Source organism: Chiloscyllium plagiosum, chromosome 12 (genome assembly GCF_004010195.1).
Source record: "Chiloscyllium plagiosum isolate BGI_BamShark_2017 chromosome 12, ASM401019v2, whole genome shotgun sequence".
NCBI classification, from domain to species: Eukaryota; Metazoa; Chordata; class Chondrichthyes; order Orectolobiformes; family Hemiscylliidae; genus Chiloscyllium; species Chiloscyllium plagiosum.
In genome coordinates, this window is record NC_057721.1 from 207,847 (window position 1) to 232,089 (window position 24,243).

Sequence of the window (24,243 nt, forward strand, 5' to 3'; positions counted from 1 at the left end):
TACATCCCAGACCCTAACCCCTCGAGTGAACCTGCCTCCTCCCACACTCTCAGACAGTACATCCCAGACCCTAACCACTTGAGTGAACCTGCATCCCTCCCACACTCTCAGACAGTACATCCCAGACCCTAACCACTTGAGTGAACCTGCCTCCCTCCCACACTCACAGACAGTACACCCCAGACTCTAACCCCTTGAGTGAACCTGCCTCCCTCCCACACTCACAGACAGTACATCCCAGGCCCTAACCCCTCGAGTGAACCTGCCTCCCTCTCACACTTACAGACAGTACATCCCAGACCCTAACCCCTTGAGAGAACCTGCCTCCCTCCCACACTCTCAGACAGTACATCCCAGACCCTAACCCCTTGAGTGAATCTGCCTCCCTCCCACACTTACAGACAGTACATCCCAGACCCTAACCACTCACTGTATGATTAGGTTTCCCTTCATCTTTCTTGTAGTGTGCTGCCCAGAATTGGGCCCTTTGCTCCAGTTATGGTCAAACCAGCTTTACATTTGGGTTTACCATAATTTCATTGTTTGTCTACCCCCACTCTCTCATTAATGTATCGCAGGATAATTTATTTATTATTAACTCCCCCCTCAACCCATCCTGCAATGTTAAATGGTTTATATGAATATACATCCAGGCTCATCTTCTCCTACTCCCTTTTGGGAATTGTTACCTTTATCTTCTGTTGTTTCTGCACCTTCTTCGCACTAAAATGTCACCTCAACCCTGCAATAAGATCCATTTGTTACTAGTCTGCCCACTTCACTGATCTCTCTGTGTCTCTCTGATGTAATGTAGACCTATCCTTACAACACAGAATCCTGCCAAGTTTCATGCCATCCACAAAGTGGAAATTGCACCCTTTAAACTCAACTTTAAATCATGAATACTGCATGTATGAAGAAAATAATGGATTACTAAACCAATCCCTTGGGATCTCCATGATGAATCTCCTGTTTGACAAATAACCAATTCACCATCATTCCTTGCTGTCCATCGGTCAGCCTAATTTTTGTTCCTGTTGCTACTGACTCGTTTACTCTGTAGATATCAATATTGCTGACAAACCTGTTATGGGGTACTTTATGAGATATCTTTCTCCCTTCTATTGGAAAAATGCTACGAAACCTGAAAGCGTTCTGAAAAGAATTACAAGGATGTTGTCAGGGTTGGAGGGTTTGAGCTATATGGAGAGGCTGAACAGGCTGGGGCTGTTTTCCCTGGAGCGTCGGAGGCTGAGGGGTGACCTTATAGAGGTTTATAAAATCATGAGGGTCATGGATAGGGTAAATAGACAAGGTATTTTCCCGGGGTGGGGGAGTCCAGAACTAGAGGGCGTAGGTTTTGGGTGAGGGGGAAAGATATAAAAGGGATCTAATGGGCAAGTTTTTCAGACAGAGGGTGGTGTGTGTATGGAATTGGCTGCCAGAGGAAGTGGCAGAGGCTAGTACAATTACAGCATTTAAAAGGCATCTGGATGGGTATATGAATGGGAAGGGTTTAGAAGGATATGGGCCAAGTGCTGGCAAATGGGACTGGATTAGATTAGGAAATCTGGTCAGCATGGACAAGTTGGTTTCCTTGCTGCACATCTCTGTGACTGAGTACATTACGTCAACTGCATTAACCTCTTCTGCTCTCTCTGTTACTTCATCAAAAAAAAAGATGACCGACTGAACACAAGCTGTCCTGGTGAGCGCGTTCAAAGATGGTCACTCCTACCAAGTGCACATCCTAAATTAACCCCTTACACATCAGATTAAAGAGGTCTGAAAGGCGAGGAAATGTTACCTTGTTCCTGTCTGCACAGATGTTTGCCTGATGTGCTGAGCCCTTCCAGGAATTGATACCTGTCTACCTCTGTGCTACACTCACCTCTCCTGAAGAGTCAGTTTCCTTGTACATTTACTAACTCGATACTGGACAAAGCGGGGCACCAGATCGGGACCAAGTTTGACATAAGCCCCTCGGTTACTGCCCTCTTCATAGTAATTCGAAGCAGAGAAAATAGTGATGACCTGTGTGAGAAATGGATCATTCAGCTCCCTGCGATTGACCTTCAACCTGCAAATCAGCGACAATGTTTTTTGTAAGACTGACGTGCAAGCTCACGCGAGAGGAGTTCGGGCCAACGTGTTACCTTTCCGTCGTGGCAGAGTTCATATCCTTCCTGTTTGCACTCGTGTGACCGGATCAGCAGCTCCAAGTCGTACCGTTTCAGCACGCATTGTGTCACATCGTGACCAAAGTAACAGCCCCCTCCTCGGAAGCTGTTTGGGATGCAGCCAGTGAGGTTCCTTGGGTCACTCCACAGTACGTCTATAATCTACAGAAAGACAGCTCTCAGGATAAACATTCATGGCCAGAATCCTGCGATCTCGAAGGTTAACAGAACCTTAATCAAACAACCGTCAAGCCTACAACCAGGAGAGCTGAAGTTATTTTATACAGTTGTATCTGCTGTTATCTTTTCTAATCGAAACTAGGTATTTAATAAAAACAAGCAGCAGAACTTCATTCTGAAATAACTACAAGGGGTGCGAATCGATTACAGACAGCGATATGATGTGGGCTCAAGCTTTATTAGCTCACTGTGTCACTAATTCTCCAAAAGAATTATAAAGTATATACAGAACGTATTCAGCATTCCTTGGGGAGAGGTGAAGGGGAATGGTTTAATGCTAGGGATCGGTGTCAGTCTTCAGTAATGTTACTAGTGTTGGGGAACACTTGGAACCGGGTCTGAGCCAGCATGGTTCTGAGACTTGCTTTTCCGATCTACTTAAGTTGTGGCGAAAATCATTCATGAGCATTCTTGCTCACGAACATGAGGAAAGACTCAAAACAAAATCAAAACTGAAGAACTGCGAATGCTGGAAATCAGAAACAAAATCAGAAATTGTTAGAGAAACTCAGTGTCACTGGAGAGAAAGCAGAGTTAACGTTTTGAGTCTGGCGACTCTTTAACAGAACCCTGTTCTGAAAAAGGGTCACTGGACCTGAAACGTTAACTCTGTTTTCACTCCACGGATTTCTGATGTTGTTGCTGATGAGGGAAAACTCACTTCTTTCTCCAGTCTCAGTATGATCGCACAACAAGAGCCGGGGACAAAGATACTTTTTTTTAGTGAATGCAATGCCACAGCAGGATACCTCGCAAGGCAAATCAGGGCAGGACTTGTACAATCAGTGGCAAGGTCCTGGAAAGTGTTGCGGAACAAATAAACTTTGAAATGCAGGTTCATAGTTCATTGCAAGTGGAGTCACAGGTAGACAGGGTAGTGAAGAAGGTATTTGACATGCTTGCCTTGTTTGGTCAATGCATTGCATAGAACATTACATCGCAGCCCTCGATGTTGTGCCGACCTGTGAAACCAATCTGAAGCCCATCTAACCTACACTATTCCATTTTCATCCGTATGTTTATCCAATGACCATTTAAATACCCTTAAATTTGGTGAGTCTACTACTGTTGTAGGCAGTGTGTTCCACACCCCTACTACTCTGAGTAAAGAAACTACCTCTGACATCTGTCCTATCACCCCTCAATTTAAAGCTGTGTCCCCTCATGCTAGCCATCGCCATCCAAGGAAAAAGGCTCTCACTGTCCAACCTATATAACTCTCTGATTATCTTATATGTCTCAATTAAGCAACCTCTTAACCTTCTTCCCTCTAATAAAAATAGCCTCACGTCCCTCAGCTTTTCCTCAAAAAAAACCTTCCCTCCATACCAGACAACATCCTAGTAAATTGCCTCTGAACCCATTCCAAAGCTTCCACATCCTTCCTATAATGCAGTGACCAGAACTGTACACAATGCTCCAAATGCAGCCGCACCAGAGTTTTGTACAGCTGCAGCATGACCTCATGGCTCCGAAACTCAATCCCTCTCCCAATAGACGCTAACACACTGTACACCTTCTTAACAGCCTTATTCCTGATGAAGGGCTTTTGCCTCAAATGTCGATTCTCCTGTTCCTCGGGTGCTGCCTGACCTGCTGTGTTTTTCCAGTACCACACTCTCGACTCTAATCTCCAGCGTCTGCAGTCCTCACTTTCTCCCTTCTTAACAACCCTCCCAACCTGGGTGGCAACCTTAAGAGATCTATGCACAAGGACACCGAGATCCCTCTGCTCATCTACACTACCAAGAATCTTATCATTAGCCCAGTAGTCTGCATTCCTATTACTCCTTCCAAAGTGTATCACCTCACACTTTTCCACATTAAACTCCATTTGCCACCTCTCAGCCCAGCTCTGCACCTTATCTATATCCCTCTATGATCTGCAATATTCTTCAGCACTATCCACAACTCTAACGACCTTAGTGTCATCTGCAAATTTACTAAACCATCCTTTTACACCCTCTTCCAGGTCATTTATAAAAATGACAAACAGCAATGGCCCCAAAACTAGTGGTACACCACTAGTTACTGAACTCCAGGATGAACATTTCCCACCAACCACCACCCTCTGTCTTCTTTCAGCTAGTCAATTTCTGATCCAAACGACTAAATCACCCTCAATCCTATGACTCAGCACTTTGTGCAATAGCCTACAATGGGGAACCTTATCAAACGCTTTACTGAAATCCTTATACACCACAACAACCAATTTAGCCTCATTCACCAGTTTGGTCACCTTCTCAAAGAACTCAATAAAGTTTGTGAGGCACAACTTACCCTTCACAAAACCGTGTTGACTATCCCTCATCAAATTATTCCTTTCCAGATGATTATAAATCCTATCTCTTATAACCTTTTTCAACACTTTACCCACAATCGAAGTAAGGCTCACTGGTCTATAATTACCAGGGTTGTCTCTACTCCCTTTCTTGAACAAGGGGACAACATTTGCTATCCTCCAGTCTTCTGGCACTATTCCTGTAGACAGCGATGACATAAAGATCAAAGCTGAAGGCTCTGCAATCTCCTCCCTGGCTTCCCAGAGAATCCTAGGATAAATCCCATCCAGCCCGGGGTCCTATCTATTTTCATTCTTTCCAGAACTGCTAACACCTCCTCCTTGTGAACCTCAATCCCATCTAGTCTAGGAGCCTGTATTTTAGTATTCTCCTCGGGAATACTGTATGCTGTACAGCTCTGCAACTTCAATGGGAGAAGCTGACATTTGTCCTCTCAAGTCAAGCCTGTTCTCCCCATCATGCAGATCATGGCTGATCTTGTACCTCAACACCATTTTCCCACACTCGTTCCAAATCCTCCAATCTCTTTACAAATTTGAAATTGCATTCAGTATACCTGTTTCCATTCCATCTCCTCTCTTGATATGTCATTGGTGAAGGACACTTCGCAGTCTAAGCAGGACACTTCGAGGATTGGAGTGGAGTTGTGCCCCTCTATGCGGCTGCCATCCAACATCCTCTCCTGGTTGGAATCTCTTTGGAGCACATCATCCTCCCTCCCTCCATCCTGGTCACTATCCAATCTGCTGAGGCTGTACACTGAGGAAGCCGATGATGTCACAGGCCTCTGCTTTCGAAAGGAGGAATGGTCAATAATGGAATTGCTGGAAGTTTCTGGTGGCTTCCCTCCAACATTCCCGTTCTTGTCCAGCCTCTTCGGAGCTTGTGCCTTGAGGTAGAGGTCCCCCACACTTTTCTCATTCGGGTTTTCAGAGGCTTTGGCCTGAGGCCTGAGTGCAGATTTAAACTGCGAAGGAATGAGAAATTCGTCATTCACGATACAGGCAAAATCCTGAAACAAATACGGAGAATGCTGGGGAAGCTGAGCAGGTCTGGCCGCATCCGTGAAGTAGGAAAAGCAGAGTTAACTTTTCGAATCTGGTACAAATTTCCTTCAGATATTCAAAGGATGATTGTACCTAGTTATTGGAGATAAGGAGGCCCAAATGAACGAGTTGTCAGTTGGGGAGCATTTGGAGACAGTGATCATTGTATCAAATGGTTCAGGATGATGGTGGAAAACCACACGTTACAGTGCAGAATGAGAAAAATCAACTTGGCAGAAAGCGGAATTCAATATGGCAAGAACAGAGCTGGATAGGATTTACTGGAAAAGCGGTCAGTGAACAATCAAAGAGGGTATGGAATCCAGTCGTGATATAATCCCGCAAATGGGAAATGAAGGACTAACAAATCCTGAATTTCCAGGATGGCAAATGAGCTAGCAATTAAGAAAAAAAGAAAGAACTGTGTCATACAGGTACTATAACTGAGAACACAGAAGGTTTAGAAAGATGGTGAAAAAGCAAGTAAGTGATGCAAAGAAAAATTACAAGAAAAGATTGGCAGCCAATTTAGAGGGGAATCCTAAAGTCGTATGTGGATATATAAGTAGTAAAGGAGAAGTAAGCTTGGTGAGAGACCAAAGAGGGGGTATTACACATGGAGTCATGGGCATGATTGAGGTGTTAAATGAGTATGTTAAATTTATCTTTACCAAAGAGGGAGATAGTGAGGACTGCGCATGCTGGGGAGACAGAGTGGACAAAGAGTGAAGCTGGAAATAGCACAGCAGGTCAAGCAGCATCAGAGGAGAAGAGGAGTCGACGTTTCAGGTCGAAACCTTTCATCAGGACTTTTTCCAGCTCCACTATTTATCTGGTCAGGCCATGGTGACAGAAGGGTTCAAATTGATAAAGAAAATAGGCTGCTTGCCCTTAACATTAACAAGGCCCTGGGGTCGGATTAGATGCATCCAAGGATTTTGAAAGAAGTCCAAGTGGGAATTGCAGGAACACTGGCCACAAACTTCTTCTAGACTCAAGAGAGAGTTTGGAAAATTGCAAACATTACAGCTTTTTTCAAGAAGGGGTTGTGAGGATAATCCCAATGTTACAGACCCATCAGTTTAACTTCAGTGGTAAGGAACCTTTCAGAAACAATTGCTTGAGATAGATTGAGTCATTGCATGGAGAAAGGTGAGTTGATTGGGATGGTCAGCAGATTTCTGAACAGGAAACGGTGTCTGACTACCTTACTGGAGTTTTTTAAGGAGGTAATGGAAAGACTCCATGAGGAGAACGCTGTTGATGTGGTGCACATAGACTTTCAGAAGGTTCAGTGCAGTGAAGTGTGAGGTGATGCGCTTTGTTCAAAAGAACACTGAATGACACTATGTAATAGAGATACGATTCTAAACAGGGTACAGGAGCAGCGGGTGTAGATGTGTACAGATCACTGAAAGTAGTGGGACAGCTGGGGAGAGGAGTTAATAGAGCATACAGTCTCCTCCACTTTATTAACAAGAGCCAAGAAGAGTAGTGTGGTGGCTCAGTGGTTAGCACTGCTGCCTCACAGCACTAGGACCTGGGTTCGATTCTACCTTTGGGCGGTTGTCTGTGTGGAGTTTTCACAATCACCCCGTGTCTGTGTGAGTTTCCACTGGGTGCTCCAGTTTCCTCTCACAGTCTAAAGATATGCAGGTTAGGTGAATTGGCCATGGTAAGTTGCCCATCGTGCCCAGGCATCTGCAGTCTAGGTGGATTAGCCATGGAAAATTCATGGTTATAGGGAGGAGGGTGGGATACTCTTTGAAGGGTCAATGTGGCTGAATGGTCTGCTTTCACACTGCAGGGATTCAGTGATTCTAGAGGGACAGGAATTTGTTAGACCTCAGTATTGAGTATCGTTCTGAATGCCCTCATTGTGGGAAATGCATTGGAGAAAGTGCATAAGCGACTCACAAGAATTTTTCTAGGAGTGACCAAGTGTTTAGATACAGGTAGGGCAGTTGATGATGTTTATATGGATTTTGACAAAGCCTTTGACAAGATCCAACATGGACAACTGGTAAAGAAGGTAGAATCTCATAGGAGATAGTGAGGACTGCGCATGCTGGACAGACAGAGTGGATAAAGAGTGAAGTTGGAAAAAGCACAGCAGGTCAAGCAGATTCAAGAGGAGAAAGGGAGTCCACATTTCAGGTTGGAACCTTTCATCAGGTCTTTTGCCAGCTCCACTATTTATCCACTCAGAATCTCATAGGATCCAGTAGAACTTGGCGAGTTGGGTCCAAACCTGGCTAAGTGACAGTAGATGGAGGGCAGTAGTAGAAAGCTGTTTGCGTGACTGGAGGCTCGTCAGAGAGTCAGAGAGATGTACAGCACGGAACCAGACTCTTAGAATACTGCATACAATTCTGGTCATCACATTACCAAAAGGATGTGGATGCTTTGGAGAGGGTGCAGAGGAGGTTCACCAGGATGTTCCCTGGTATGGAAGGCACTAGCTATGAATGGAGGTTGAATAGATTAGGATTATTTTCATTAGAAAGACGAAGGTTGAGGGGGGACCTGATTGAGGTCTACAAAATCATGAGAGGTGTAGACAGGGTGGATAGCAAGAAGCTTTTTTCGCAGAGTGGGGGACTCAATTACTAGGGGTCACGAGTTCAAGATGAAAGGGGAAAAGTTTAAGGGAGATACATATAGAAAGTTCTTTACGCAGAGGGTGGCGGGTGCCTGGAATGTGTTCCCAGCGGAGATGGTAGGGGCGGGAACAATAGCATCATTTAAGATGTATCTAGACAGATACATGAATGGGCAGGGAGCAGAGGGATACAGATCCTTAGAAAATAGGCAGCAGGTTTAGATACAGGATCTGGATTGGTGCAGGCTTGGAGGGCCGAAGGGCCTGTTCCTGTGCTGGAAGGTTCTTTATTCTTTGACACAAAGAGTCTGCAAAGGTCTCAAATAGGATGAACAATCGCAAAGATTGGCAGATGAATTACAATGTGAAAAATGTGAATTGGTCCAGTTCAGCAAGATGAGTAGAAAAAGCAGCATATTATCAGACCTGACATGATCTCGTTGAAATGTGACACCATTAGGCTGTAAGACCTTGACGAATAGGAACAGGAGCAGGCCATTCGGCCCCTCAAGCCTGCTCTGCCATCCTTTAGAAACATGCTGATCCAACATTGGTCACATCACTTGACTGCCCTTTCCCCATAACCCTCGATACCCCTACTGATCAAAAATCTATCCCAGCCTTAAATATACTCTATGTCTCTGCCCCCACAGCTCTCTGTGGCAAAGAGTTCCAAAGACACTCAACCCCCTGAGCGAAGAAATTCCTCCTCATCTCAGTCTCAGAAAAACTTGATGGGCTGAAGGGCCTCTTCTGTAAGATTCTACAATCATATAGTGGTTCCCAGAATGTAAGAATAGATTGAAGAAATGGGCATGTGCTCCTTGGAGTGAAGAAGACTGAGAGGAGATTCGGGTTAAAGTTTTCAAAATCTGCATTTTGGGAAAGTAAATCTTAGCAGGACTTAAAACTTAATGGTAAGGTCCTAGGGAGTGTTGCTGAACAGAGAGACGTTGGAGTGCAGGTTCATAGCTCCTTGAAAGTGGAGTCGCAGGTAGATAGGATAGTGAAGAAGGCGTTTGGTATGCTTTCCTTTACTGGTCAGAGTATTGAGTTACAGGAGTTGGGAGGTCATGTTGCGGCTGTACATGTTGGAATATTACATGCAATTCTGGTCTCCTTCCTATCAGAAAGATGTTGTGAAACTTGAAAGGGTTCAGAAAAGATTTACAAGGATGTTGCCAGGGTTGGAGGATTTGAGCTATGGGGAGAGGCTGAACAGGCTGGAGCTGTTTTCCCTGGAGCTTCGGAGGTTGAGGGGTGACCTTATGGAGGTTTACAAAATTATGAGGGGTATGGATAGGGTAAAGAGGCAAAGTCTTTTCCCTGGGGTCAGGGAATCCAAAATTAGAGGGTATAGGTTTAGGGTGAGAGAGGAAAGATAAGAGACCTAAGGGGCAATTTTTTCACATAGAAGGTGGTACGTGTATGGACTGAGCTGCCAAAGGATGTGGTGGAGGCTGGTACAATTACAACATTTAAGAAGCATTTGGATGGGTATATGAATAGGAAGGGTTTGGAGGGATATGGGCCGGGTGCTGGCAGGTGGGACTAGATTGGATTGGGATATCTGGTTGGCATGGACGGGTTGGACCGAAGGGTCTGTTTCCATGAACACAATGGACAATTTAGCATGGCCAATTCACCTAACCTGCACGTCTTTGGACTGTGGAAGAAAACTGGAGCACCCAGAGGAAACCCACGCAGACACAGGGAGAATGTGCAAACTCCACACAGACTGTCACTCGAGGCTGGAATTGAACCCAGGTCCTTGACACTGATGGCAGCAGTGCTAACCACTGAGCCACCTTGCCATACCTTTGGCAGTCTGGGTTCAAGTCACACCTCTTCCAGAGGTGTGTGATAACATCTCCAAACAGGTTGATTTGAAAAATAAGTTAAAACAGAACTTTTAGACTGTAGGATCAGATGGGAGGGTATAGACACAGTCTTTGAACATGGGAGGATAGGTAGAGAAAGCTGTTAACTAGTTGGACAACTGAGTGAGGAGGAAACGCCTAGTAGATAATGTGGACAAATGTGAGGTTACCCACTTAGTAACAGGAACAGGAAGTTGGATAATTTCCTGAAAGAAGATAGCTTGGGAAAAGGAAAGGAGCAAAGTGATCTGGGTGTCCGTGTGCACCAGGACAGTAAGCATGTAGGCAGTGAAGAAGGTAAGTGGTATGTTGGCCTTCATAGGGAGAGATTTCAAGTCCAGTAGCATGGATATCTTGCTGCAACTGTACAGGACCTCGATAAGACCACACCTGGAGTATTGTTTGCAGTTTTGGTCTCCTCACCTGAGGAAGGATCTTCTGCTAATGGAAATAGTGCAACAAAGGTTTACCAGACTGATTCACAGAGTCATACAACATAGAAACAGGCCTTTTGACCCACCATATTTATACTGACCAACAAACACCAAGCTACACTTAATCCCATTTCCCTGCACGTGGTCCACATCCCTGGCATTTTAAGTACGCGCCCATATGCTGGAGTACCATCCTATTCCTGGAATGGCAAGACCAATGTTTGAAAAGAGACTGGATTCGTTAGGAGTTTAGAAGAATGAGAGGCATCTCTTAGAAACCTATAAAAAATCTAATGGGACTAGACAGGACAAATGCTGGAAGAATGTTCTTAATGTGATGGAGAAACTATTGGAAGCAATTTGTCTACATTTGAAGAATTAATCTGCATTTGAAGAATGCAGTGATTAATCTAGAACAGTCAGTATGGTTTTGTTAAAGTGAGGTCATATCTGAAGAGCTCATGGGATGCAAGGAAATGTGGCGAGTTGGATCCACAATTGACTGAGTGGTGGGAGGCAGAAGGTAACTGTTAAGGGATGTTTTTGTGACTATGTCCTGTGGAGTTCTGCAGGAATCATTGCTGGGGTCCTTGCTGTTGTGGTCAATATAAATTATTTAGACGAGTATAGGAGGGTTGATCAGTAAGTTTGCTGATGATACAAAAAATGGTGGGGTGGTAAATGGTGAGGAGGATAGTCTTCGATTACAGGAGGATATAGATGGGTTGGTCAGATGGGCTAAACAGTGTCAAATGGAATTCAATCTGGATAAATATGAGGTGATGCATTTGGGCAGGACAAGGCGAGGGAATACATGATGAACAGTAGGACCCTCAGCGGCACGGAGAATTAGGGAGACCTTGATGTGCAAATACCCAGTCCCTTAAGGTATCAGGAGAAATGGATAGAGTGGTTGAGAAGGTATATGGCATACTTGCCTTTCTTACATGAGGCATAGAGCTTCAGAGCTGGGAGGTTATGCTTAAATTATATAAAATGCTGGTTAGGCCACAGTTAGAGTATTATGTTCAGCTCTGGAATCCACATTATAGGAGGGATGCAATAGCAATGGAGAGAGTGCAGACGAGATTGACCAGGATGTTGCCTGGGCTGGAGAATTTCAGTTACGAAGAGAGATTGGACAGACTGGGGTCATTCTCCTTAAAGCAGAGGAGACTGAGAAGAGAAGTGATTGAGATATGTAAAAGGATGATGGACAGAGGTAAGGCAGGAGGTTTAGAGACAACGTGAGAAAAATCTTTTTCACCCAGAGGATGGTGGGAATCTGGAATTCACTGCCCATAAGCCTGGTAAAGGCAGAAAGCTTTACAACATTGAAGAAATATGGAAATGTGTACTTGTGATGCCAAGGCATACAAGGCTCTGGTTCTGGATCAATGGTGCTGGAAGAGCACAGCAGTTCATGCAGCATCCGAGGAGCTTTGAAATCGACGTTTCGGGCAAAAGCCCTTCATCAGGAATAAAGGCAGAGAGCTTGAAGCGCGGAGAGATAAGCTAGAGGAGGGTGGGGGTGGGGAGAAAGTAGCATAGAGTACAATGGGTGAGTGGGGGAGGAGAGAAAGGTGATAGGTCAGGGAGGAGAGGGTGGAGTGGATAGGTGGAAAAGGAGCTAGGCAGGTCGGACAAGTCCGGATGGGGAGTTGAAATGTTGGGCCACGGGGCGGTTTGGTTGATTGGTGCGGGTGTCTCGGAGATGTTCCCTAAAGCGCTCTGCTAGGAGGCGCCCAGTCTCCCCGATGTAGAGTAGACCACATCGGGAGCAACAGATACAATAAATGATATTAGTGGATGTGCAGGTAACATTTTGATGGATATGGAAGGCTCCTTTAGAGCCTTGGATAGAGGTGAGGGAGGAGGTGTGGGCACAGGTTTTACAGTTCCTGCGGTGGAAGGGGCAAGTGCCAGGATGGGAGGGTGGGTCGTAAGGGGGCGTGGACCTGATCAGGTAGTCACGGAGGGAACGGTCTTTGCGGAAGGCGGAAAGGGGTGGGGAGGTAGGCTCTGGGCCAAGTGCAGGAAAATGGGATTAGGATAGTTTGGTTGTTTCTGAATGGCACAGACATGTTGGTCTAAATGGCCTTGTTCTGTGCTGTTGATTCTATGACTCAATGAATGGGGAGCCAAGCAACAAAGGTCACAGGCTCAGGATGTGGGATTGGCCATTTCAAACTGAGATGAGGAGAAATGTCTTCACCCAGAGAGTGGTGAGCCTGTGGAATTCTCTGCCATAGAAAGCTGTCGAGGCTGAACCATTGAATGCTTTTAAGAATGAGTTAGATATAGTTGGTGAATATTCTGAAGCAAGTTACACACTTGTTACGACATTGCACTGTCTGTGACACACACAGTCTTGTTGGGACATGGGCCTTACCCTGTGTCTGTCTATTGACCCCAGTAAATCCAGGTCAGTTGTGTCTGAGATGCCTCCATGGACGACCAGCACCTTCGAGTCAATTATTGTTGCCAACGGCAACCAACTGAACACATCTTGCACAAGGTGGAGAATTTTTTTCCCATACATCTGCAAATAGAAACAACACAAGCTTTGATCAATACGCTGAAATATGTTCAATTTTATTCCTATAAAACAGCAATTACCCCATGGCCTGAAGCTGAGATCTCTCTCAGATACTGGGGAGGTGATGGTCTTGTGGTATTAATCCAGAGACCCAGATAATGTTCTGGGGACCTGTGTTCAAATCCTCAGGCATTTAATAAAAATCTCTGGTTAAGAATCTAATGATGACCACGAATCCATAGTTGATTGCTGCGGAAAAGCCCAACTAGTTCACAGATGATATTTCGAGAATGAAACTACCATCCTCACCTGTTCTGGCCCACATGTGACTCCAGACCCACAGCAATGTGGTGACTCTTAACCACCCTCTGGGATGGGCATTCAGTGATGCCCTCATCCTGTGAATGAATTTTGAAAAAATGCAACCACAGATAAAAGTTAGGCAGAGGGTATCAGTAATGGATAGAGCATGGCCAGGGACAACATTCAGAGACAAAGTCCCCTCAGTCACAGCAGTTCCAATTTTGTGTCTTTTTCCTGTAGCCCTGCATACCATTTCTATCTAAACAGCCATTCAATGCCTCTCTTGAATGCCTCAATAGAACGTGCCTGCACCACATTTCCAGGCAGTGTGTTGTATTCCATGGTCTAAACCACTTTCAGTTCAGATCTCTGAGATATTGAATATGTCACAGGCTTAAATCATTTCTGCTAGACTGTTTGATTCTCCTGAACTGGAACATTGAACCTTCTGCTCTGAGATCAAAACTAAAATAGTGCCTCTCTCCTTGACTTCCCCATTGTCTGTGGTAAACTCCGCAATAAAAAAAACATTTTATTAATTAACCACAAGCATGCAGTCTGTCACTTCATCGAAGTCAGACACTTGGTTAGAATCTACGTGTTCAATCACTGTTGCATATCATCTCACCTTGGAAATGAAGATATTTTCACAGAACTGAAAGGTATCCAGATTCTGATAAGGAGAGGTCTGCAGCAGATGCAGTGACTAACAGATGTGACAGTGTTGTAACAGCTTACTGGATTCATGAATGATTTTGCAACGTTCTTGTCTAACTTTCAGACCACGAACCTCCGTGCAAACTCACTGCTTCAGGACATATGCTGGTTTTGGGCACAGAACAAGAAGCAGCTTTCACTTGAATCATGCATCTCAGTTAGCTCAGTTGGCTGGATGGCTGAATTGCAATAGAGAGTGTGACGAACAATGTGATGTCAATTCCTACTTGCTCATATTGGGCAGTAGGTTGAGTTTAGGAGTTAGGAGGTCATGCTGCAGCTGTAGGAAATTGGTGAGGCCACCTTTAGAATACTGCGTACAATTCTGGTCTCCCAGGAAGGATGTTGTGAGACTTCAGAGTGTGCAGAAAAGATTTACAAAGATGTTGCCGGGACTGGAGGGTTTTGAGCTATAGGGAAAGACTGAATAGGCTGGGGCTATTTTCTCTGGAGTCTCGGGTGCTGAGGGGTGACCTCATAGAGGTTTATAAAATCATGAGAGACATGGATCGGGTAAATATTATCAAGGAGTCCAAAACTAGAGGGCATAGATTTAGGGTGAGAGGGGAAAGATATAGAAGAGACCTAAGGGCAACTTTTTCACGCAGAGGGTGGTACGTGGAGGGAATGAGCTGCCAGAGGAAGTGGTGGAGGTCGTACAATTGCAATATTTTAAAGGCATCGGGATGGGTATATGAATAGGAAGGGTTTGGAAGGATATGAGCCAAATGCAGGCAAATGGGACTCAATTAATTTCGGATATCTGGACAGCAGGGATAAGTTGGACTCTTTCTATTCTGTATGACTCTGTGACTCTCCTTCTCCTTCTACCCTTTTCCCTTACCTGAGGCATGGTGACTGTTAGATTAAACCACCACCAGTTGTCACTCACTCCCTCTCTCTCTCTCTCTCTCTCTTTCTCTTTCTCTTTGTCTCTCTCTCTAATGGGAGAGCAGGGCTATAGTGAGTTCACTTTTAGAGGTCAGGAGGTGCCTTGTTTTAATGTCTTATCTAAAATTCAGAGCCAATGCAGTATTGCTCAGGGCTGATATGCAAGGGAGGGAGAAACTGGTCCCAGTTGTGAAAGGTCAAGAGTGAAAGAGCACAAATTTGAGGAAGTTGACATCATTGTCGAAGCCAGCATTCTGAATTGCTCTTGAGAGGTGCTGAGCTGCCTTCCTGAACTGCTGAAGTCTTTGTGGTTATAGGGACACCCACAATTCTGTTAGGCAGCAAGTTCCAGGATTTTGACCTAGCGACAGTGAAGTCATAGCAATATATTTCCAAATCAGGATGGTGAGTGGCTTGGAGGGGAACTTGCAGGCAGTGGTGCCCCTATGTTTCTCTGCTGCCATTCTAGATGGAAGTGGTTGTGGGTTTGGAAGGTGCTGTCTGAGGATCTTTGATGAGTTTCTGCAATGTGCCGTGTAGATGGTACTGAGCATAGGCAGTGGAGGGAGTTTTGAATTCAAATAAAAATGAAAACTCCTTACCTTGTACTTTTGCATAACTTCCTTTGTAAAACCGTATCTGGAATGGTTTAAAATAAACAGGTAATTTGTACCAGGTAGTCAGGAAGGCAATAATCTCTGCGTGTGAGACAGCAAAAGTTGATACCAACATAGACAATCTGTTCTCACTCAAACACATTGAATAACAAATGGTTTCGCTGCACAAATACACAGTAATTCAGAAGTCTCTTTTACAAAAATGTTGCAACATATCCCACCAACAAATGTACCATGCTTCACCTTCATATCATTTATCAAACTTGGAGTTAATTTTAAAACATCTGAATATCTCAATGAGTAAGTGGAAGTACGCTGTTTTGAATGGTGGGTGAAAGGAGACCATGTTTGGCTTTACCTTATGCAGAGCTGCTAGGTCAGTTAATGTTGAGCACTGTAGGCATTTCCAGCACATAAGGAGGCCATTTGGCCCATTGCAACTGCACTTGCCCTCTCTAGAGGCTGCCTTTCACATTGTCCATTAAATATTCCCATTCTCGTATTATCCAATTGGCTTCATTAAGTTGCTACTGGGTGCTACTTTCACTGAATCTTCAGGCAGTGCTGTCCAGATGGTAACAGTGTCCTCCATATCATAAACTCCCACCTCTCACGTCTTCCTTCACCAAGTATTCATTAGCCCTGATCACTCCTCATGAGTCACAGGAAGCTGATCTTCCTTGTTTACCAGTTGAACACCCATGATGGATCTCTGCACGAATGCTCACAATCTGCTTGGTTGAGGAGACATTCCACTTGTGAGCATCCACCTATTTCAAACAATGTGCTCTTCCTCCCTCTGTCATCCAGACAGCACTCCGCTGCACCACCTCCATTCCCTATTCCACTACTCTAAACTAGCCCCCCACCGGCAAACGCAATAAAGACAAAGTCCCCCTTGTCCTTACCTACCACCCACCAGTATCCACATCCAATGCATCATCCTTAAACACTTCCGCCAACTCCAAATAGATCCCACCATCAAGGACATTTCCCCCTCCCTACCCCTCTCTGCCTTCCGCAAGGACCGTTCCCTTTGACAGTCCTTAGTTTGAGCCACTCTAGCCCCCTCCCCGAAACCCCCAGGTATCTTCCCCTGCAACCAGAAAAGATGCAAAACTTGTCAGGATACCACCCCCCTCACCTCCATCCAAGGACCCGAACAATCCCTCCAGGTGAGACAGAGGTTCACCTTTCTCTCTTTCAACCTAGGTTACTGCATGAGGTGTTCCCAGTGTAGCCTTTACATCGGGGGGACCGAATGTAAATTTAGGGACGGTTCACCGACCATCGCAGCTGGGCCTGCAGGGGCTGACTGGACCTCCCAGTCACTGCCCATTTCAATTCCCCTCTTCCGATATGACCATCTCCATTGCCACAACGAGCCACACCATAAACTGGAGGAACAACACCTCACCTTCCATCTGGGCAACCTACAGCCTGGAGGATTCAATGTTGAGTTCTCCAATTTCAAACAACCTCCATTCCTATCTCCCAACTGTCTTCCCAGCCCTTCCCCCTCCCTTCCCCTGCTCCCTGCCACCTACCAGATTCATTCGTCCCATTGATAAATCAGGCCGTACCCTCTTCATCTATCCCCACTTCACCACCCTGCCCCGCCTCCACCAAATGGCCTGCTTCCACACTGCAGGGATTCTATAATTCTGTGTGTGTCCCAAATCCTGAGCATGGAAGTGTTGTGGGGAGTGGGATCAGGGGTTGTAGGAGGAGCACATCAGAGTCTGTAGTGGGGATGTGGGGCAGGAATGGTGGAGGGAATTGGGAGAGGGCAGTGAAGCGGGGAGAAACTCGGGAGGGATGAAGGCCTGGGGGCAGAGGTGTAGGGGAGAGAATGGGGTAAGAGGCAAAGGAGAGGGTGGGAATCTGAAGGAGAAGTGGGAAGTGGACAGGAGGTGGGCAAGGTGGCAATCAATGGGAGGGGAGAGGGCGGGAGGGAAGGGAAGGAAGGCGAAAGGCGGGGGGAAATTGGGACATGTATTTCGGGGAAGAAAGCAGGAAGAGGCAGACTGGGATGAATCAGGACAGTGTCGCACAGTGTTTGCTGTCACCGTTTTCTTTGTGGTCTCTTTAACAACAGACAGCAAGTTACACCCAAGTCGCCACAGTCAGTCAGTCGGTCAGTCGGTTGGTCAATCAGTCAGTTGATTGGTCGGTCAGTCAGTCGGTCAGTCAGTTGATTGGTTGGTCAGTCGATCAGTCAGTCAGTCAGTTGATCGGTCAGTCAGTCGGTCAGTCAGTTGATCGGTCAGTCAGGAGCCTCAGTTCCTGGCTCCCATCATGGTTGGGCAGAGTTAAAAATCAGCCCAAAGTGTGATTCTGTTTCTTATTCGTTCAATCAGAATGAATAGAGTCCTCTCCTGGAATCAATTCACCCAAAGTGATCCTCATCGATAGGCTGTTAAACTCTAAGCATAGAGCCATAACATCATGGTCAAAGTCTCAAAGACAGAGAGGTTCACCTCAGGTTCACAATGTGGTCCTCATGATTCCCTCGGTTTAAGTGCATGTCGTTTGGGTACACCAAGAGGAATGCAAACAGGATCATGATCACCTCCAGGGAATTCTTCCCCCTGTCCACAAAGTCCCCATTAAACACGTACGGTTTCTCTGGGGAGGGGAGACCATTCTGTGGGACAAAGAGAGAGATGGGTTAAATGGGTCAGGTCCCCCACGTGGAATGTTGGGCAAGGCACAAGGGGACAAGGGGCCTCATTTGTGCCTTCCTCCCAACATGGTCAGAAGTGATCCAGTCATGCTGCAGTGTAAACTAAACAAAGCAGCCACATTGTGCACAGCAAGATCCCACAATGGGACAAACGATTGACCTGAGCAATTTCAGTTTGATGGGCTGAGGGATACATGTTGGTTAGAGCATAGGCCGGTCCTCCGATCATCCTCAGACGATGCTGTGGGCTTTGCTACATCTACCTTAGTTCATCGCCTCCTCTGAATATGGCATCCCTAACGTAGCCCTGCCCGATAGATCTGAGGAGAAGTGCAGGCTTCAATCCTTCCACGGTGTTGTGTAGGCCAGACTTTCCTCAGCTAATTTTTACATTAATGGGTGACAAGATACACACAATGATCGATGTCAGTTAAATTATCATTCTGTCACCTCCAGTTATGACTCCACCTCAGTTAGAAAGTGACAGTGTTCCCCAACCTAAATAAAGACAGCATTGGTCAATGATGTCTTTCAGCAGGGCATGACGGGAGTCTGCAGAAATCTGTGACAAGACCCAGGAAGGAACTAGTTGCTTTCTTCATAGTCAAGGCCCATGGTACCTTTTGACTGAAACTGGCAGAACACAGGCAGCACATGGAGTCAGAGAGATGTACAGCATGGAAACAGATTCTTCAGTCCAACTTGTCTGTGCCAACCTGGCATTCCAATTTGACGTAGTTCCATTTGCCAGCATTTGACTCATATCCTGCTGAACCTTTCCTATTCATGTACCATCCAAATGCCTTTTAAATGCTATAATTGTACCAGCCTCCATTGCTTCCTCTGGCAGCTCATTCCATACACGTACCACCCTCTGTGTGAAAAAGTTGCCCCTTAGGTCCCTTTTATATCTTTCCCCTCTCACCCTAAACCTATGCCCTCTAGTTCTGGAGTTCCCCACCCCAGGGAAAATACCTTGTCTGTTTATCCTATCCATGCCCCTCATGAGTTTACAAGGTTACCTCTCAGCCTCCGACGCTCCAGGGAAAACAGCCCCAGCCTTTTCAGCCTCTCCCTATAGCTCAAACCCTCCAACCCTGGCAACATCCTTATAAATCTTTTCTGAACCCTTTCAAGTTTCATAATGTCTGTCCAATAGGAAGGAGCCCAGAACTGCATGCAATATTCTAACAGCGGCCTAACTAAAGTCCTGTACAGCCACCACATGACCTCCCACACTCCCACATGACACCTACACTCAATGCTCTGACGAATAAAGGAAAGCATACCAAACGCCTTCTTCATTAACCTATCTACCAGCGACTCCACTTTCAAAGAACTATGAACCTGCACTCCAAGGTCTCTTTGTTCAGCAACACTCTCCAGGACCTTACCATTAAGTGTATAGGTCCTGCCCTGATTTGATTAGATTTTCTACAGTATGGAAACAGGCCCTTCAGCTCAAATCCACACCGACCCTCCAAAGAGGGTCAGACCCATTCCTCTACCCTATGTTTACCCCTGACTAATGCACTTAACACTATGGGCAATTTAGCGTGATCAGTTCATCTGACCTGCACATCTTTCGACTGTGGGAGGAAACCAGAGCACCCAGAAGAAACCCATGCAGACACAGGGAAAATGTCCAAACTCCACTCAGACAGTTGCCCGAGGCAGGATTCGAACCTGGGTCCCTGGTGCTATAAGGTAGCAATGCTAACCACTGAGCCGCCATGCTGCCCCAAAATTTGCTATTCCAAAATTCAGCACTACACATTTATCTAAATTAAACTCCATCTGCCGCTCCTCGGCCCATTGGCCCATCTGATCAAAATCCTGTCATACTCTGAGGTAACCTTCGTTGCTGTCCACGACACCTCCAATTTTGGTGTCATCTTCAAACTTACTAACTATACTTCCTATGCTCACATTGAAGTCACTTATATAAATGATGAAAAGCAGTGGACCCAGCACCGATTCTTGTGGCACTCTACTGGTCATAGGTCTCCAGACTGAAAAACAACCCTCCACCACCAACCTCTGTCTTCTACATTCAAGCCCGTTCTGTATCCAAATGGTGAGTTTTCCCTGTTATAACCGTGCAAACCAGTCTACCAAGAGGAACCTTGTCAAACGCCTTACTGAAGTCCATATAGATCACATTCACCACTCTGCACTCATCACTCCTCTTCATTACTTCTTCAAAAAACTCAATTCAGTTTGTGAGACATGATTTCTCATGCACAAAGCCATGTTGACTATCCCTAATCAATCTTGCCTTTCCAAATACATGTAAATCCTGTCCCTCAGGATTCTCTCCAACAACTTGCCCACCACTGTGATGGATGCCAGTACAGTTACAACGTTTAAAAGACATTTGGATGAGTACATGACTAGGAAAGGTTTGGAGGGATATGGGCTAGGAGGAGGCGTGTGGGACTAGTTTAGTTTGGGATTATGAGTCAGCATGGACTGGTGGATGACTCTATGACCCATTTTAAAAGAGTGACAAATGATGTCACTCAAGAGTGAACATACCTTGTAGAATATTAGCATCAGGTCATCGAGTTTTCCATGTAAATCTCCTGAAAGACACGATGAAAAGGTACAATTAAAGAGAAAGAGAATACGTCAGGTCCAGTTTTGATGCCAGCTGGAAAGCATCATTTTCTCTGCAAGTGCAGTCAAAACATTGATCAACTAATGATACAGACCGAAGACTGAAATAAAAACAGGAATGTACGAGAATTCCTCAGCAGCCTGTGCAGAGAGAGAGAGAAAAATAAAAGTTAACATTGCAGATCAATGGGTTTTAATCAGAAGGGACATAGCTAGGCGTCCTTTCCCAGTGTCTCCAAATAATTACAACATTCAGATTTTTTCATGTCTTAAGCTCCATTGTGATGAAGAGTTCTTCTGTTTTCAGAAAACACTTTTCTTGCCCCCTCGTTCTCCTTTTGAGCACCTGCTGAATTGTCAATGAGGAGGATGGGCTTGTACCCTGACTACTGCATTGCTGTACTCCTACAGAGAGTGTCTGAGCAAGCACACAGCCACCACAGCTGGCAGGGTACCAGCCACCACACAGCCATCACAGTGTACAGCTCCTGACATAGCCAAAGATAGAATCACAGAATCATTACAGTGCAGCAGGGCCATTCAGCCCATCATTACTGAACCAGTTCTATTAGCTGGTGCCTCTCTCCTGCCTTTTCCACAGAGCCCTGCATGCCATTTGTATCCATATATCTATCCAATGCCCTCTTGAAAGCCTCAATCGAACCCACCCACCACCACATTTCCAGGTAGTGTGTACGATACCCTAAATAATCATTGTGTGAAAAAGATTTTTCTCACACATGACCATGACTCATAGGTGCAGAAGTAGGCCATTCAGCCCATCAAGTCTGCTCCACTTTCAATGATGAAGGGCTCCGGCCCAAAACGTCGATTCTCCTTCTTCTCGGATACTGCCTGACCTGCTGTGCTTTTCCAGCAACACACTCTCAACTCTGATCTCCAGCATCTGCGGACCTCACTGTCTCCACCTTCAATGAAGTCATGGCTAATCTGATCATCCTCAACTTCACTTCCCTGCCTTTTCCCCTTCATCCTTGACTTCCTTACTGATTAAAAAATCTCTCTATCTCAGCCCTGAATACTTTCAAAGAGTCAGCCTCGACAGCCACCTGCGGTAAAGTATTCCACAAATTCACACTCCCCTAAGAGCAGAAATTCTTCCCTCATCTCTGTGCGACTGCTTATTCTGAGGTGATGCCCTCTGGTCCAAGGCCCGAAACAAGATTGTAAATCTACTCTGTCAGGTCCAAGATTGCCTCTCATTCTTCTATATTGCAACGTCTTCATGTCAGTCTACTCATTCACTCCCCATTAGACATTACCTTTGTTTTATTTGTACATCACTTTAAATCTATACCCTCTTGTTCTTTTTTCCAATACAAGGGGATCAGTTTCCCCTGACCTACCCTGCTCAAGATTTTGCAAACCTCTATCAACTCTCCTCTCGGCTTTCTTCTCTCCATGGAGAACAGCCCCAACCTCTTCAGTCTATCCTCATCACTGACATTTCTCATCCTGGAATCATTCTTGCAAATCACTTCTGCATTCGCTCTCCAATGTATTCACAACTTTCATTTAATGGACCCCAGAACTGTACAGAATACTCCAGCTGAGGTCTAACAAGTGGCTTATACAAGTTCAACCTAACCTGCCTGCTCTTGTCCCTCTATTCTCCTATTAATAAAGCCAAGTTTTGAGAAGATTAGTAGCCCAGATTGAGGCTCTGGATGTAGGTTTCCTCGCTGAGCTAGAAGGTTTGTCTCCCCGCCCGTGTCCTTCAGGTAATTGAGGTTCCTCTGTACACCTAACTCTCTCTGCTCCTATGCCCCCATTAGAATTGCACCCCCTATGTTATATTGTCTTCCAGTGTTCTTCTGAATAAAGTGCATCACATCACACTTTACTGTATTGAGCATCATCTGCCACTTATCCGCCCATTCCACCAATTTGTCAATGACCTTAGGGAGTTCCACACTATCCTCCTCACACCTTACAATGCTTCCAAGTTTTGTGTCTGCTGCTGCTGCTGATTTGTACAAAACAGAATGGATTACTCACCTGTTTTTCCGATCCTTGTGCACAATGCTCTTCAGCTTCACATTTAATTGTTTGAACTCAACCCTCTCGAGATGGTTCTTCTAACAGCGTGGTGCTAGCAAACTGTCTCCTTTTCAAGTACTGCTTCAGCTGAGGAAGGAGCAGTGCTCTGAAAGCTTGTGATTTCAAATAAACCTATGGGACTATAATGCGGTGTTGTGTGACTTCTGACTTTGTCCAACCCCAGTCCAACACCGGCACCTCTACATCATTTCAAATACCTGAACAAACCACTTCTGCTGTCAATGGGACCAAGTGGTCACGAACCTTATTTCTTTGCGTTTGATGCTGTTGAAAATGAGGGATAATTTGAAAGTCCGCAATAGACGTAATATCACTCTCACACAAAAAAACCCTGCATCAAGCGACAAACTTGACAATAAAAATAATTGAATTATCATTACGCTGGCACGTTGAGGGAACCACTATGTAACAGTGGGAATCTCTTACCGCAGACGGTTATCTCCTTGGAGTAACACGTGGAAATATGGGTGATGTTGGGTCTCTGTTTCAGGCTCTTTCTGGTTTCATGCAGGAGCTGGAGCACGTAGCGGCCGTGAAGTTGCTAAAACATCAAAGGCATTTTTCAGGAAGTGGACCTTATTAAACTTTAGAACAATTCTGTAAAGATTTATTACGGTGCAGCTCTCTCTCTCTCTCTCTGGAAATACGCATTAAACCCTCTTCACCTCAGGCGATAGTGAAGACTGTCTTACTGTATGTAAGACAGAGATGGAGAGATTCCTGTTTGGAGGGGAATCAAGGGTATTCAGGAGAGATGTGGAATAAAACACAAAGGTGTAAGCCATGATCTTATTGAACAGTGAGCAGGATCGAGGGACTGAATGGTCTATTTCTGCTCCTGGTTGTGCATTTGTATTTTCCATGGTGACATTCCTAAATCGGTGGGATGGCACCCTGCGTACCCGTTTGTCAATATGCAAGAGTTTAGAATGCTGACCCCGACTACAAGATATGCAGAAAATGACTTGACTGCATCCTTACGGATGCATCTGTCCAGGACAGTACCGGAAGGAGTGGCCACTGCACAGTCCTTGTGTAGACAGGGAGGTGGAGGTGGGGGAGGAGGTGGGGTGGTGGTGGTGGTGGTGGGGGAGGAGGTGGGGT

The 24,243-nt window shown here is 45.5% G+C and overlaps 1 protein-coding gene across 7 annotated transcripts in view; it reads right to left on the reverse strand.

The window, feature by feature from the left end:
• Positions 1 to 24,243, reverse strand: part of ppef1 (protein phosphatase, EF-hand calcium binding domain 1) — an 82,327-nt gene that overhangs the window by 13,443 nt on the left and 44,641 nt on the right. For all 7 annotated transcript variants that reach the window (XR_006313108.1, XR_006313107.1, XM_043700223.1 and 4 more), the window contains 8 exons: positions 23,566 to 23,680; positions 20,977 to 21,023; positions 18,233 to 18,399; positions 15,738 to 15,774; positions 13,078 to 13,227; positions 5,280 to 5,690; positions 2,157 to 2,342; positions 1,892 to 2,034 (listed from right to left, as the gene is read on the reverse strand). Coding sequence is in view for 5 of the 7 variants with exons in the window: in XM_043700223.1 (XP_043556158.1) it covers positions 1,892 to 2,034; positions 2,157 to 2,342; positions 5,280 to 5,690; positions 13,078 to 13,227; positions 15,738 to 15,774; positions 18,233 to 18,399; positions 20,977 to 21,023; positions 23,566 to 23,680 (1,256 nt within the window). In the remaining 2 variants the exon portion in view is untranslated. The remainder of the gene's footprint in view (positions 1 to 1,891; positions 2,035 to 2,156; positions 2,343 to 5,279; positions 5,691 to 13,077; positions 13,228 to 15,737; positions 15,775 to 18,232; positions 18,400 to 20,976; positions 21,024 to 23,565; positions 23,681 to 24,243) is intronic.